The sequence below is a fragment of the Montipora foliosa genome, chromosome 9 (assembly GCF_036669935.1).
Source record: "Montipora foliosa isolate CH-2021 chromosome 9, ASM3666993v2, whole genome shotgun sequence".
Taxonomy (NCBI): Eukaryota; Metazoa; Cnidaria; class Anthozoa; order Scleractinia; family Acroporidae; genus Montipora; species Montipora foliosa.
This window is the reverse complement of record NC_090877.1, coordinates 47408668-47423189: the sequence shown is the minus strand read 5'-3', so window position 1 is coordinate 47423189 and position 14522 is coordinate 47408668. Positions and strand designations below refer to the sequence as shown.

Sequence of the window (14522 nt, the reverse complement as noted above, 5' to 3'; positions counted from 1 at the left end):
TGACTGCAAAAAACTCTCGCGCGCTCATTGGCTAATTTTTACTGTCAATTAATAAGCGGAGAGACACATGAATTTATAATTTATGCGATAATGACGCGATATTGCCCGCGTCAGATTGAAGTTTCTCGCATTTTTGTCTCGCTTTCTTCTCGTGTTTTGACTTAATTTTGACCCCTCTGCCTGTTTGTTTAACAAAGTAGTCTGCGGATCCACGAGGTGATGCTACTTTGACAATGTTATGACGAAATTCATGATCAATAACAGGACAGACGCATGAAAAACTGACATCAATTTGTTAATTTACAAAGCGTGGTAAAGTTGAATCCGGGACAACCGGAAACAAATCCAAAACAGATGCTAGAACGGGATTTGAACCCGGGTCAACCGCATACAAACCGCATACAAACCCAATGCCCTAACCACTGGACCGCGGCCAAGTAGTTAAAAAGGCCGAATAAATCTCTATCGGACAACTTCAATCTGTGCAAAGATATTAGTAGGGAGTTTAAGCAATGATAACGGCATCGGCAACGTTTTTCCAAAATATATAACTTAGCGCTATCGCTAGTATTTCGCGATTATTCCATCTTGTTCACTTAGTAAACAATACGGGCGAACCATCCTGTAACTGGATGGATGCAAACGGTTTTGAAGTAAAAATAGGAAATAAATGGTTCATTGTTGTATGCTCACATTGTCGCCAAAACCTAAAATTTGGTGATTTCACGTTGTTGTTTTGTGGAGTACGGCAAAGAAATGCACGGAAATTCGTTCTGCACGTGCAGCACGTGTATTTTTCCTTTTTTAACCAGTGATATTCTTGCACACAGTAAACGCACATCTAAGTAAAAACGTGTCCAAAAACTTCGGACAACGTTTAAAGTGGAGTATATTTTATACTGAGTCTGGATAAAAGTAATCTGGTCTTTGAAAAACTAGGGCCTGATGTGTATTTTGCGATCTGCATTTCAGAAGCTATTTCATCAAGTTCTTCTTTGGAAATGTTCCATCAAACCGAACACACCTCGACACCTTCCCTAACCAGAAGTTGGGACTGGAGCGAGAGCCTCTCGACATCCAGCATTAGCTTGGACTGGCGCGAGTCTCGCAGCAGTAGCAAATGGCGCGAGAGGACCTCAACATCGAGCGCAAGTTTAGAGTGGAGCGCGTCCACTAGTAGCATTAGCAGTAGCAGCAGTTTAGAATCGACCACGAGCAGCGAAGAGAATTGGGAATGGTACTGGGGCGAGACTACTTCGGCTTCAACATCCTTTTCTTCCAGCACCAGCTTGGATTGGCGCGAGAGGACCTCAACATCGAGCATCAAAGACATTTGGGAATGGTACTGGGGTGAGAGGACTTCAACATCGAGCTCCAGCTTGGACTGGAGCTGGGTCACTCACACACTTGGCAGTAGCAGCAGTTTGAAATCGAGCCCGAGCAGCAAAGACAATTGGGAATGGTACCCGGACGAGACCACTCCAGCTTCAACATCCTTTTCGGCAAGCAGCATCGTTTGGGATATCTTCGAATACTCTCCAAAACCTGCCACCAGCACAAGTGCGTCAAGGTCTTTCGAGGACGTTGATGATCTCATCATGTACTTGGAAAAGGCTTTTGAACAAGATCACATTTCAAGACGCAAAAGGCGCCAAACAAAGTCACCAAGCCTTCAGAGAGAGAAACACCAGGCCTCCTTCAAAGATGTTGAAGCTCAGAAGCGGGGTCGTCAAGACAAAAAGCAATTTGCCATCACCAATGACAGGGCTTGAAATTAACTTTTTTGCTCGGGTGCCAGCTGGCGGCTAGTGGGAAAAATTTGGTCGCCAAATTCCTTATTGACTTACGTAAGAACATGATTTTAAATGTTACTTTGCATGCAAGGAAAGTCATAATTATTAAATAGCAAGAAAAAAAAAACAAGAGAAAGACCTTGAAAGCCGCTGTTGTTTTCGACTTTTGTCTTTGGTTTGGTGATGGTGTTCTTTACGGTTATTTGAAGGGGAGCGAAGCACACAACGTTTTAAGTCCGTGTTTTCCAAAGCAAGGCAAACATGGGTCCTCTATCATCTTTCTTTTCACCTCTTCAAAACGTAGTTTCTTATTCTCCTACTTTTATCGCGAGTAAACGCATTACTACAATAGGCCATTTCCGAGTTCATGTCTGCCTCCTCTTCAAAGCAAGTCTAAGTGCGAAGTTTTTGTAATGGTAATTAGTTCTACTTTACATATGAATAAAAACTAATTTTCATAACAAAAACTTCGTACTTAGACTCGCTTTGAGGAGGAGGCAGACATGAACTCGGAAATGGTCTATTGCTCGGCCTAGGCCCCCACACAACCACAATGCTCGTACCAGTCTCCGACCGTGATAAAATAAATGAAGCGCCTCGAACGGTTTCAGTAGCCTCTAGAATCAGAGGAATTTGTTTCCTTAAAGTACTTTTCTACCGATATTTATCTCCATTTATTAATCACCTTGTGTAGCCAATTTTGCAGGTGTCACTTTTCTAACAGAGGGGACATGTTCTCCAACCTTCAGGAAACCTTGTAACCTCTTGACCTGAATCACAATTGCTCTACCATTGAGGCAAAATCGTCAAAATTGAAAGATCGCCTGTCTAAGAAATTGGACAAAAAGTTCAATGTTCTCCAACCTTCTTTGCGTTAGGGGTACAGGTTGCTTTTTGAAGGTTCCATACAAATTTCAAACTCATTATGCGATGTCTAGGTTCATTATCAATATATTATCAATACCAAGCTAATTCCGATGAGGTCCTTCGGTAATCTACGTTTTCAGCATTCAAAACTGACGATGGATTTAAATTTTCAATTAACCTTCTGGGCGAATCTTCGTCTTCCGGCCACAAAAACACACGTAACCGGCAAGAAGCACATGATGTTTAAGTGCGCCCACGATCCCATGAAGTCATGATTCATTTTATATATCATTTCGTTCATTGAAACAATATGGCGCCTAGTAAACGCGGTAAGCGAAGTACAGAAGTACATTTTGTGCTATTAATTAACAGTGTGTAAAAACGATTTTCTTGTAGTATTTAGACACTATTTTAGTGGGAAAAGAAAGGCGATTCGTGCTGTTGCTACGAGTTCCGAATGATTTCATAGCATAAAGATTCAAAACAGACGCTGTCTACTGTTTATCCTGGGTTACCAGACAAAACGCGATTTGCCAGCTGGCGACCAGTTCTCAAAATCTAGTCGCCAGGAGAAAAAGCTAAATTTCCGGCGGTCTTTAAATTGAATTAACTTTTTTTAATATGACACGTTTCACCTCCAAATGCAGAATATAGGTAAGCATGGATTTTTTCAAATCATTTTTTTTTTGAAAATGGGTATTTCAGTATCGTTTCTCTCTCTAAAAAGAACATTTTTGAAAATATAAAGAAAACCATGCTTGGCTGGATGCAAAAACGAATACAAATTATGAAACCTATGATTAAATACCCAAATAGTGCAGCACGTATTTTCTTTTATTGGTCACGTGACCATGGGCGTGGCATTTTGACGTCATATTAAGGGTCATTGGTTTACAAAAAGTAGAAACTGACCAAAATAATGCCAAATTCTCTCAGATTACTTAACCATTACATCCTTAGCAACGCACCCCAAAAAACACGTCAGTAGGCCCTTAACAATGCAGTCCTGTTTTGGATTCAAGAAATGAACACAACTCGGGCGGCAACAAATTTGACTGTTCTAACTTCAACTCTCGCTCTCTGATGCTAATTCCATAATTTTATGACACATTCTCCTTGGCAATAAAAACCTTTGTTACACTTAATGTATACATTCAAGTGTCAAATTATTTTGACACAGAGGAGAGTTGATCCCGTATTTTTCCTAATCCATCTAACATCGTGTCAAGTTTCTCCTTCGTTAGCTCCACGTTCAGCCGTCGAACAGCTGGCATAGCGTTCTGTTCTGCAGCGTTTTCTTGAACCTTGAACACAACGATAGAAAAAAAAACCGCCACGTAAGGCGTATCGCAAACAGAAGAAACTAATTCTTGACACCTGTGGTGGTGGGGGTGGGGGTGGAGATAAGGGGGGGGGGGGGAAGGGAGCTGCATTCCCTCCACAACTCCGAGTCTAAATTTTTCGTGACAAAATTCACAAATCCGAAGACAATTTTTGAAAGCGAGTTCTGAATTAAAATGTTTGGAGACTTGGCTTTTGGGTCAAGAAAGAAACTTCTACTTCCAGTGAAAAGGAGGTGGAGGTGAACTTGGAGAAGGCTTTTCATTTCTGTAAAGAGGAAATCCCTCCATTTTAGAGCGTAAACAAAGTGTTAACACTTTGTAATATCATAATAATGATTTTAATGATGATTTTAACGAAATTAATTGTCAGAAACGTTTCGACTATAACAGCCTTCAACTTCAATATGTAAATTTTTTTGAGTTCACTGTCGAATGTCTACCAACGCGTTAGCCGACGCGTTAGTCGACGCATTAGGGAACTTACGAATCGACGGCGCCGTTGGGTCACGTAATAGTCTCGCGTCGCCGTCCTGTAGAAAACGTAAGCGAGCTTACGCAACAGGACGGCTGGAAGACTCAGGACGGCAGAATGGCGAAAAAATGTCGCGCGAGACTGTACATTCTCAATCTTACGCGACATTTTTTCGTCAGTCTGCCGTCCTGAGTCTTCCAGCCGTCCTATTGCGTAAGCTCGCTAATAGAATTTACGATATTCGCAGTAAAGACGACGTTTGTGCGCGTGCGGTAAAGTTTCCCGCCGTTTCTGAAGTTTGTTTTTATCTTTTCACAAGGCGAGTTGTTCGAACCAAAATGCCTAACGTCAAAGAAACGGAAACTTGAATAGAATACGCTTATCGAACAAATAAGAATTTGTACTTTTAAACGATGTTCACAAGTCAAAACCCCAGAGTTTCAGTACAGAAATGCAAGGAACAGTTTCGTTTCTACAGGACGGCACGCAAGCTAACGATGTCATCGGATGCGTTACCATAAACCTCACTGACCTGTAACTGCATGATGCATGTGGGCATAGACATTCTGCTGATTGCATTAGATGATGTTTTAACATCCACTCTCCAATCAAAATCAATCAGCTTTGGAAGGGAGACTATGAAAAAAAGGGACAGTGATGTCACGTGGGGGGTTTGGACTGTTCCTGATTGTTGGTAGGAGTAAAATAAAATTTTGATAAAATTCATTCAGTCATTTTGTTTATTGTAAGACACTTGTATGGTTGAAAGCTACATGTATTTATAATACCCTCCCTGAAAGCTATAAGCCATATCAAAAATCAACGTGGCTCCTTTTTCGTGTAACTTGACAGTGTATTGAATACAAGGGTATTTTTTTACTGCACCTTGTTCATTTATAGCATTTGTTCTCCAAAGAGGCCTGTTAACATGACAGAAAGGACAACAATTAAGTTAAAGGGGAAATAGTTTTTGAGTGGAGACAGAGTACACACTTACTCCTGAACTGCCTGTCATAGCACTAAAGCAGCCTTCACACGACAAACTAAAGTTGGCAAACTCGTGTTGGCAAACTCAAGTTGGCAAACTCAAGTTGGCGTGGGGGAAAGACACAACAACAGTTGTCAAAGATCTTTGCAAACTGTTGGCGACAAATAGAACTTGTCTTCATTCTCGCCAACTTTTTCATGTTGGTAAGCTCGTATTTGAGATGTGAATGATTGGCAAACGTGACTTTGCCAACTTAAGTTTGTCATGTGAAGGCCGATACTAAGAGGCAAGTCACTTTCTGAAGAAAAAAAATAAAAAACCAACCAGTGGACTGCTGGGAATCTGTTGAATTTGGGACTGTAACAAACCAATCCAGTAATCGATCAGAGAATAATTTAAATCTAGAGCATCTGCCAGCATTATCCGGTCAAAGAGAAAACTACCGAGACATGCTGCCAACTCCCAAGTAGTCTGGTTATTGCTAACCATACACCTCCTAAGGGGCAAAGTAGTTAAAGATGAGAAGCTTTTGTAAATATTGTTTGGAGCTAAAAGAAAGAAAAATACTCCTGGCTATCGACTGTCATCCATTAAAAGGAACAATGTAGAAACCTCTTTGATTTACTTACATTGTAACTCACATTCTCATCTAAGGAAATTACAATATGTTCTAATTGTTTGGAGTTGCTACAAACAGTCTGGAGGAAAAAAACCAGGAAAATGCACTACGCTATTTTAACATTTTATCCATCATTAGAGGCGAAAATTAATATTATGTTCTATACTTCTTTGACTTACATATTCTCAGCTATAATCTTGGAGAGAAGTTCTCTAAGGTTCTTATGGAAGTTTTCTGAAGAAAAAATGCAACAATAAATGCATTTAAGGAGGCTCGAAATAGTTTCTCTTTTTTTCAAACAAGTAAACATATTCTGTCCTTAGATACAGTTACGTTAATCATATCATGACGAAATTTGGCCAGGGTATTAAGTACCTATCGTAGATTTCTCACATTAAAGTTTCCTCTAAAATAACGTTACCATGGCAACGATATTAGGCATTTCTTTGAGCCTTAAAATCAACATATGTGACCATTTTTGAAGAAACGGGACGGTGAAATTTTCCCATTCAGCTTTACCAGATAATGTTAGAAATACTCTCTAAAATGTTTAAAATTCAACAAAATCTGTAGGTCAGTTTTTCCGAAAAATAAGTTTTTTTGAAATGTGGCTCTAATTTTTTTTTTCACCTACAGAATTTTTTTTAATTTGAAAGACAAACAGTTTAAATTAATCTAAGCTAACATGCAAAAAATGAAAAAAATTCACCGTCCGAAAGCAGAGATATAAACGAGTAAAGTTGTAAAATCAGGAAAAATTAGGGGGTTACAAGATCAGCATTTACGCATGCGTCACCCGCTCATTCGAGTCCGCGCGCGAGTGGAGCTACAGGCCAAAACAAACTGATTTAAGTGACTATTAAACCATTTGTGTAGAATTTTCGTCGTTTTCGTGAATAGGAGATGTCTATATATATTCCATATGTATACGAATTAGAGGAAAGGTGAGCGAAATTAGCGGTATTTGTTTATTTCTGGTGACCCATTTGAATCACGAGCTGACGCGAGCAGCTTACGAATTGCGTGTGTGGCTTACGCGCGCGCGCTCAGCTGAAAACCCTTTCGAGCCTCCTTAATTCATCTCTTTTAACACACCATCAACATCAGTCTGCATCACTTTTTGACCAAAAACTTTGGTTCAATGAGTTCACACAACACTGATAATCATGAATTAACATTTTTTCATGATGAGCTCAATTTATCCCCTGGGTTATTCTTGATGGCCATTTGGTTAAAAAAAAAGGTGCAATTTGGTGTTAAATTTTCTATTGTTGGATTTATTTAATGAAATCAATATTGTCCATCCAGTAACAGTAATGATGATAAATCGGCCTCTTCTCTGTCTTTTAGGGTGCTTTTGAGTGATGCAGTCAAGTATCTGAAGTTTTGCATGTGAGAAAAAAATATTGAAGACACGTCAAGTGCTATATCTTTTTTGGGCTCAGGGGCCCACTTCTCGAAAGACCTCCAACTTTCTGGACCTTTTTTGTGTATGTTACTAATGGAGAGGTTTTCAGTCGTCAAACACCAGGATCATTTTGCCTTTTTGTTAACTCGAAAACATAATAAAAGACAACCTTACATGTATCAAAACAAGCTGATGCAATTTTTATACTGGTAAATTACTCATGGGGTGCGAAAGGTTTTTGAGTCTTAAATTGAGAAACAGCAGTTTGCTCCACGTCCTAGAAATCACAGACAAAAAGTTGCATTTTTCATGGTGGAATCATTTGCTGGTAGCCAGCACTTGCTTTTTCTTCAATTTTCTTAATTGATTACTTTTTTTCCCCTAAATGTACTTCCTTTAGATTAATTAGATTAATTTATTTCATTATATATCTTCTTAGAGCGGTTTTCAAATGAGTGTCATAAAACCAAAACCAAAGTAATTACTTTGGCCAATCAAAAAGGACGGAGACAATCCAGTAAACCAATCAAAACTCGAAGTAATTACACGTAGCCGACACAAAGCGCGGGAAAATGTGCACGCGCAAGCTTCGCGCAAGCCACAATTGGTTTTGGTTTCACTTCTGATTGGTTGAAAAAATGGCAGGAGAACTTTGAACCAATCACTGAGTGAAGTAATCATAAACCACTAATTACTAATTACTTTCGACACTCAATTGAAAACCACTCTATCTACTCTATTAGTTGTGCATGTGCTTCAACCCAGAAAATGCAAACTCATACTTAATTGTTCTAATTTGGCAAATAAATGAATGGTTGTTGGTTGTTGTTGCTAATGACATCACAAGCATTTTTTTCAATAATTTATTATTTAATAATATTCACTGATGTGTACTGAAGATCCATCACTTTTTACTGACTCTGGGATGAATAATTTTTATCTACTGGTAATCATCTCCAATCTAACCAATTAGAGGGAGCAAAAAGGACTATTCACTTGTGCACATGGTATTTTCTACTACTTATAATGGACAAACAGTGTCAAACAATGCCATGATGGATTTGGCTTCATATAAAAGTTTCTAGAATATCATTCTTCTATCTAATTTTACATGTATATATTACCTGGAAACAATACATAGATGGCTTTGGGCTCTGTAAGACATTCAAACAATGCAGCACATACCACGGAAACAATACTGTCTAACAACTTGACATAAGAAAGTAAAAGGCATTGATGTTAAACATGTAAATTTAAAACAGTCCTAATATAAATCAGATTGGAGATACATGCACCTCTCAAATGGTCATGATTAAAATTAATCATGTGTGGACATTCACGTAATTAATTTTTTGCTGTGTTTTTATGTATAAATCAATAGGAAAAAAGTAAAAATACCGTAACAAACCTTTAAGCTAGAGAGGAAACAAAAGCTATTAAGATAATCTGAGGAGCACTTGCGCTCTGCTAAATAACCTTGAGACTTAAATAAGTGATTATCATCATCATCATCATCATCATCATCATCATCATCATCATCCTCATGATTATACAAATCAAACCAGCCCATGGCTTAGTGGCTTGGAAGTCACTATTTGATAATAACCCTAGGCTTATAGAATGATACAATATTCTTGCTTCAGTATCAAACAAATCCTTTCAATAATTATTAAAAAATTGTCAAAAGCACTTCTCTAAAACACTCAGATGTTATTGCAGATTGGAAACTTTTTAACCTAACACGAACCTGTCGTGCCTCATCAAGTCCCACATCTAGAGAATCTGCAACAGTCTGAAGTACAGATATTGGGACTACAAGAGAAAGGAGTCACCTAATTTTTCCATGAAACAAAAAATCATGAACTGCTGCAAGTGAAATAAAAGATTATACAATAATATTTACAAAAATAAGTAAAACAACAATACATACATGTTCAAATCTTGTCAGTGGCTTTAAGGTTTTTGGATGTTGTGGTAAATCAATCAATCAATCAATCAATCAATCAATTCAACTTTTAATCAATAATATTTTTCTTTGCTTTACAGTTACATGTTTTTTAGTCACTTGTAAAGGTTTGGGGGTCCTCAAGCTCTCATACAGTTGAGAAACAGGTGACTTCAAGGGCATGAGTCTTAGTCCTTGGATTTTCGGTCACGCCAAAACGCAGACTGCCAACTGTGCAGCCCGTGCAGACCCGGGGTAAAATATGGCGTTACCTTCACTATTATTGAGGGCTAACCGTAAACAGGCTAACGTGAATGTTATTTAGGCCTAATTAGGCTAACTGAATGTTATTTAGGCCTAATTCAGGCTAACCGAATTTTCATTTTACAGACGGCCTGCACAGTTTGCAGTGTGCGTTTTTCAGTGTCCCTTGGTATTTGTATCATTCCAGTAATAAGTTCCCCTCTCCACATATAAAACTGCAGGTAAATAATTTCGTTTTTTATGAAACAAAAAGCACGAAATGAAAAGGCATGTGCTAAAAGATGTGTACCTCTAACCTCCTCAGAGGTGGAAGAAGTACTCCCCTATTACTTGCCCCTGGACCAATTGTGGCACCAGCTTCCCGCTAGCTACATATACCCATACCCTGACCTATAGGGAATTTATCTTTGACGTCACCTTTTGTCTTTAACGTGCCAATCAGATCAGAGCCTCATTGGTCTGATCTTTTGTTCCTGTGGTTGGCAAATTTGAATAACATTAAAGGTAATGTTTGTAAACAGATATCTTCCCTATATATTTCCGGTCCCTTCAAACAGAATTAGAACAGATTATTCCGTACCTGTGCTATTTCTATACCGAAACGCCTCATGGAAAAGAGTTCGCACAAAATCTTTAGATTGGGCCTAAGAGATAATTCAAATTTGTCAGTAAGTATGGAATATAAGTCTTAAGCTTAAATTAAAGCTTAAGTTCTTTTGGGAAGGTAGCAGAAGTGATAATTGCGACCGAGATAAGTTATTTTCCTTCAGACAACCTATCATGAAAGTTCCTCACCTTTAGCAGTAAATTTAGCGGAGGGAACACTTCTTCGTCCAGAAAGACCGCCATACTGCACAACCGACTTCCCCTTATGGGAGGGCCAGGGAAGAAAATCGATTGAAACAACTGCCTATATGAATGAAGAGAGTCGATTTATCATAAATATCTCAAATAATCATCTTCCTGTTAAGTTTTTGTATCAGTTGTTCAATCAATCAATTGATTAATTGATTAAGTTTTGTATTTATTTTTCATCTCGTTTCATTCAAGTGATTTCCATCCCCACCCGGAAAGGACTTTTTTGTCAAATTTGCTTAGAAACCGTGCCTAAGCACTTCTGGAGATTTCAGTTTCAGACAAACGTTCTTCAAAATGTTGCTGGGAAAAGGAATGTTAACACGAGCATTCACCCTTTTGCGTCATTCCTGTGTTCTTCCATCAAGGAAATTCTACTCTATGGGACAGCAATCCATGGAAATTGACAGCACGCAAGAAAAATTATTGGAGGAGTTACTCATTATGGTCGACGAAAGTGATGCAGTAAAAGGTTACGAGACGAAACGAGATTGTCACTTAAAAAGGAATATTGTCGAACACGGAATGCTTCATCGAGCTTTCAGTGTTTTTCTCTTCAATAAAAAGGGAGAATTACTAATGCAGCAGAGATCGGATAAGAAAATAACTTTTCCAGGTTACATCACTAACACTTGTTGCAGTCATCCGCTACACAATGACGAAGAGTTGGAAGAGTATCAGAACATTGGAGTTAAAAAGGCTGCAAAGAGAAGACTCTCGTATGAGTTAGGAATTCTGGGTATGAAGATAACTTTCAACTCAGATTCTTGTTTGATTGCAGCCTTGTATCATTATTAGCAGGACGTTACAAGTCGATAATTTCGATAATCGATAAAAGTCAATCGTTGTCGATCAAATTCGATACTAATCAATCGACAAATATCGGATGTCGATAAAAGTCGATCACACAATTTTTTGTGATTATCGACTTTGATCGATTTCAATCGACAAGTATCGGAAATACAAAAAAAAAAGGTTTATGGCGGGAGACGAGGCTACAGTTGCCAAGCACAGTTTAATGAAGCAGGATTGGCTATGCCAAGACTTTATTTTACCGATGTACATTTATTTATTGATTTACAGTTTTTTATTCAACTTTATTGCCATACGGATCTGTTTACATTTTTGTCGATAAAATCGATATTCAGTTGAAAATCTTGTGATTATCGACTTTTATCGACAAATTAAACTTGTCGATTGACAATTATCGACAAATATCGAGTGTTATCGACTTATCAACTACGTTTTCGATGATCGACTTTGATCGACTTGTTACGTCCTGTTATTAGCCGTGTGCCCCCGAAGAGTACTAGTGTCTCTGCAAAAACACATGTTTCTGCAAAAACTATGTCCCCTTGAACCTTTGCTTCCTAAGAATGACAGTTCTATTGGTGGTTTGCAACTACCGTAAATCCTCTGTTAAACCCACAAGGGATTTTTTATTTCAAGCACATTTGAGGGGGGATGTGCACGTGATAGAGGGGGAGGGGGGGCTTATTTAATGTAACGAAACGCATTACCGCCAGTAACTGGTAGCAGAAAAAAAAGAAACAGACTAGACTTATGGTTCCATACTTTCTCTTTTGTACTAAGGGCAATGACTGTCTAATACGGAGATTTGAGTGATTTATTATACCTTTGTACCAGTTATTTGCAACATTTTTATTCATTTGCAGCAACCAGGATGTGATATTTTCGTGATTAATTAATACAGCCCATACAGCCCATCATTTATTGATTTGATTATGAAGAATGGGAAGGGGGGGGGGGGGGTGCTTAATAACTTTCTTACTCTGAAAAAGGCGGGCAGGGGGGGGGGGGGGCAGTCTCCTGAGATCAAGCTGACAATGATGCAATGTACAATTATTGCTGATGGACAAAAAAAAAGAGGCTAATGAGAGCTCTTTTGTTTTCGTCCTGGATAATGTAAGGTGAGAAGAGAGAATAACTAAAGCAGCAGAGATGCAAAACACTTTAGAGGCCACACTTCAGGGGCATGCATGAATTACTAATGTCGGGAATGGTTTGAGACCAAGGAATCATATCATAATTAAGTAAAGTACAATTGCCAGGGTGAATGTAGTCCTGAGAAAGACTGCTTGAGAAGAAATTGACCGACGTTTCGACAACCTGAGCGGAAGTCATCTGCAGAGTCAAGTGATTTATGTAACGTCAGTAGATACTACAAAAACTCTGGCCGTAAATGTCATTGTTCAACTTATTCGTGATGTTATTGGTCAACTGTCAATGTACATGTATGAGTAAATTGCCGATGCAGACGAGATGCAAAACACTAGGGGCATTGCCACCAATCTTATAACTATTTATTACATGGCTCGTGTTTGTAGCCGATATAATGCGCACCCTGATTGGCTAATTGTGACTGAATTGTAGGGCATTATTCTCCCGTATTGCCCACGGGCAGATTACGGGCTTGCAAAAACAAAGCAAAAGGTAATTAAAAAGCCATATAATAAACTACTTACTAACCGAGCTAGCTCGAGCTGTACTGGGGAATATTGGCCCTCGGCCGTTTTTGTACGGACCTCGCGTACTGCTACGACCTCGGGCCAATATTCCCCAGTACGGCCCTCACGCTTGGTTAGTATATAACTTTAACCCTACCACTTGCCCAAGCAAACACTGATTTGCAGGCATAAGGGAGGGGAGAGTTTGATGGCAGTAAACCACAGAATTTGCATAGCAACAGTAGTAGACATAGCAGGAGGTTTGGTGAACTTTTAACCTGCAATCAGGTGTTCGTTTCTTTCAAGAGGGCTTTCCTTTTTGTGCCCTCTGTAGAGAAAAGAACACTTAATTGCAGGTTAGTGAATTATTTTTAGTTGCTTCTTTCCACTGTGGTTGACTTTCAAGTGATCATTTGAATGTAATGGCCATGTGGAAACCTGGACCGAAGTCAAAAGAGAAAGCGAAGGGGGAAGGGGCAAGGAGAAGGAACGTGGCATTCAAGTGATCCTTCAAAAGCCAACCCCAGCTGGTGGAAAGAAGCATCTAAAATTCACCAAACTGCCTGCTACGGAGGCCACATGTACAACAATAGCAACTTCTGGATTTTGGTGGAAGTATCACAACAAGTGCAAGTAGAACAGGCACTTTACAAAAATTAATACTTGACTCCTTAATCCATTGCTCAGGGCATTAATTATCACAGTCTGCCAGTTTTAAGGTCACTAAATGACAAATTGTTGTACAAATTGTCTGTTTCATGGTTAATTGTTCTTGCATGTACTGTATAATATTATAGTTTTACTAGAAAATCAATTTTTTCATCTGATCAATAGTTTTTTTTGTTTTTTTGTATCAGACCATTTAGAGTGCATTGTACACATAACAAGCTTTGGTCTGTTTGGTCTTTTTGTGTACAGATGATGAGATATCATTGGAGGATCTCAGATTTCTCACTCGAATTCACTACCGAGCAGGGTCAGGTAAACTATGGGGGGAACATGAAATAGACTATGTTTTGTTCATGCAAAAAGCTGTTTCTCTGTACCCCAGAGCTAATGAAGTCAAAGACTGTTGGTATGCTTCACAGAATCAGATCAGGGAACTATTGCAGAAAGCTTCAGAGGATCCAAACAATACATTAGTTACTCCATGGTTTAAGATGATTGGTCAGCATTTCCTGTTCACTTGGTGGGACAGTTTGGATGATTTATCTCGGTTTGAAAACGACAAAGAAATTCACAGGATGCCTGGGATTACATCTGTATAGATGATCTTATCATTCTGTGAGAGATTGCCAATGACCACTCATGCAAAGGATTCAGTGCTTGTTATGAGGGAAGCATAATTATTGAGTCTTAATTGAAGTCAGGTCTACAAAACAGGAAAATATTGGTGAGGACAAGAGTAGTAAAAAAGCGTCAAATGCTACTTGGGGGGCAAATTGTAGAGTCATTGTTTTTGTTCAGTAAACATAATTTTTTTTATAGCCAAAGCCATCG

The 14522-nt window shown here is 38.8% G+C and overlaps 3 protein-coding genes across 4 annotated transcripts in view; 2 read left to right on the top strand and 1 right to left on the bottom strand.

Annotated features, from left to right (window-relative positions):
- LOC137970074 (uncharacterized) overlaps nt 1-2142 on the top strand; it is a 5544-nt gene extending 3402 nt beyond the window's left edge. Inside the window, exon 2 of one of the 2 annotated variants that reach the window (XM_068816545.1) lies at nt 973-2142. In XM_068816545.1, coding sequence (XP_068672646.1) covers nt 1002-1772 — 771 coding nt within the window. In that variant the 5' untranslated portion in view covers nt 973-1001 and the 3' untranslated portion in view covers nt 1773-2142. The remainder of the gene's footprint in view (nt 1-972) is intronic. The other variant, XM_068816544.1, reaches the window with a different exon arrangement.
- Nucleotides 2143-3479: 1337 nt separating this feature from the next.
- LOC137970915 (COMM domain-containing protein 9-like) lies at nt 3480-10585 on the bottom strand. The gene is made up of 8 exons (XM_068817576.1): nt 10495-10585; nt 10280-10343; nt 9238-9302; nt 8615-8699; nt 6262-6316; nt 5361-5395; nt 5008-5111; nt 3480-3964 (listed from the first exon to the last, which is right to left on the bottom strand). The coding sequence occupies exons 1-8, from the start codon at nt 10546-10548 to the stop codon at nt 3827-3829; spliced, it is 600 nt and encodes a 199-aa protein (XP_068673677.1). The 5' UTR covers nt 10549-10585; the 3' UTR covers nt 3480-3826.
- Nucleotides 10586-10810: 225 nt separating this feature from the next.
- Nucleotides 10811-14403, top strand: LOC137969499 (isopentenyl-diphosphate Delta-isomerase 1-like). The gene is made up of 2 exons (XM_068815782.1): nt 10811-11293; nt 13941-14403. The coding sequence occupies exons 1-2, from the start codon at nt 10852-10854 to the stop codon at nt 14288-14290; spliced, it is 792 nt and encodes a 263-aa protein (XP_068671883.1). The 5' UTR covers nt 10811-10851; the 3' UTR covers nt 14291-14403.
- The last annotated feature ends 119 nt before the right edge of the window (nt 14404-14522 follow it).

What these genes read in the sequence shown, in the direction of transcription:
- LOC137970915 (XM_068817576.1), bottom strand. Translation starts at nt 10,548, where the DNA reads ATGGCGGTCTTTCTGGACGAAGAAGTGTTCCCTCCGCTAAATTTACTG. An exon ending in CATCTATGTATTGTTTCCAG is followed by an intron (nt 6,317 to 8,614) that starts GTAATATATACA and finishes TTTTTTCTTCAG; the next exon opens with AAAACTTCCATAAGAACCTT. An exon ending in AAGATTATAGCTGAGAATAT is followed by an intron (nt 5,396 to 6,261) that starts GTAAGTCAAAGA and finishes TCATGTTAACAG; the next exon opens with GCCTCTTTGGAGAACAAATG.
- LOC137969499 (XM_068815782.1), top strand. Translation starts at nt 10,852, where the DNA reads ATGTTGCTGGGAAAAGGAATGTTAACACGAGCATTCACCCTTTTGCGT. An exon ending in GTATGAGTTAGGAATTCTGG is followed by an intron (nt 11,294 to 13,940) that starts GTATGAAGATAA and finishes TTTTGTGTACAG; the next exon opens with ATGATGAGATATCATTGGAG.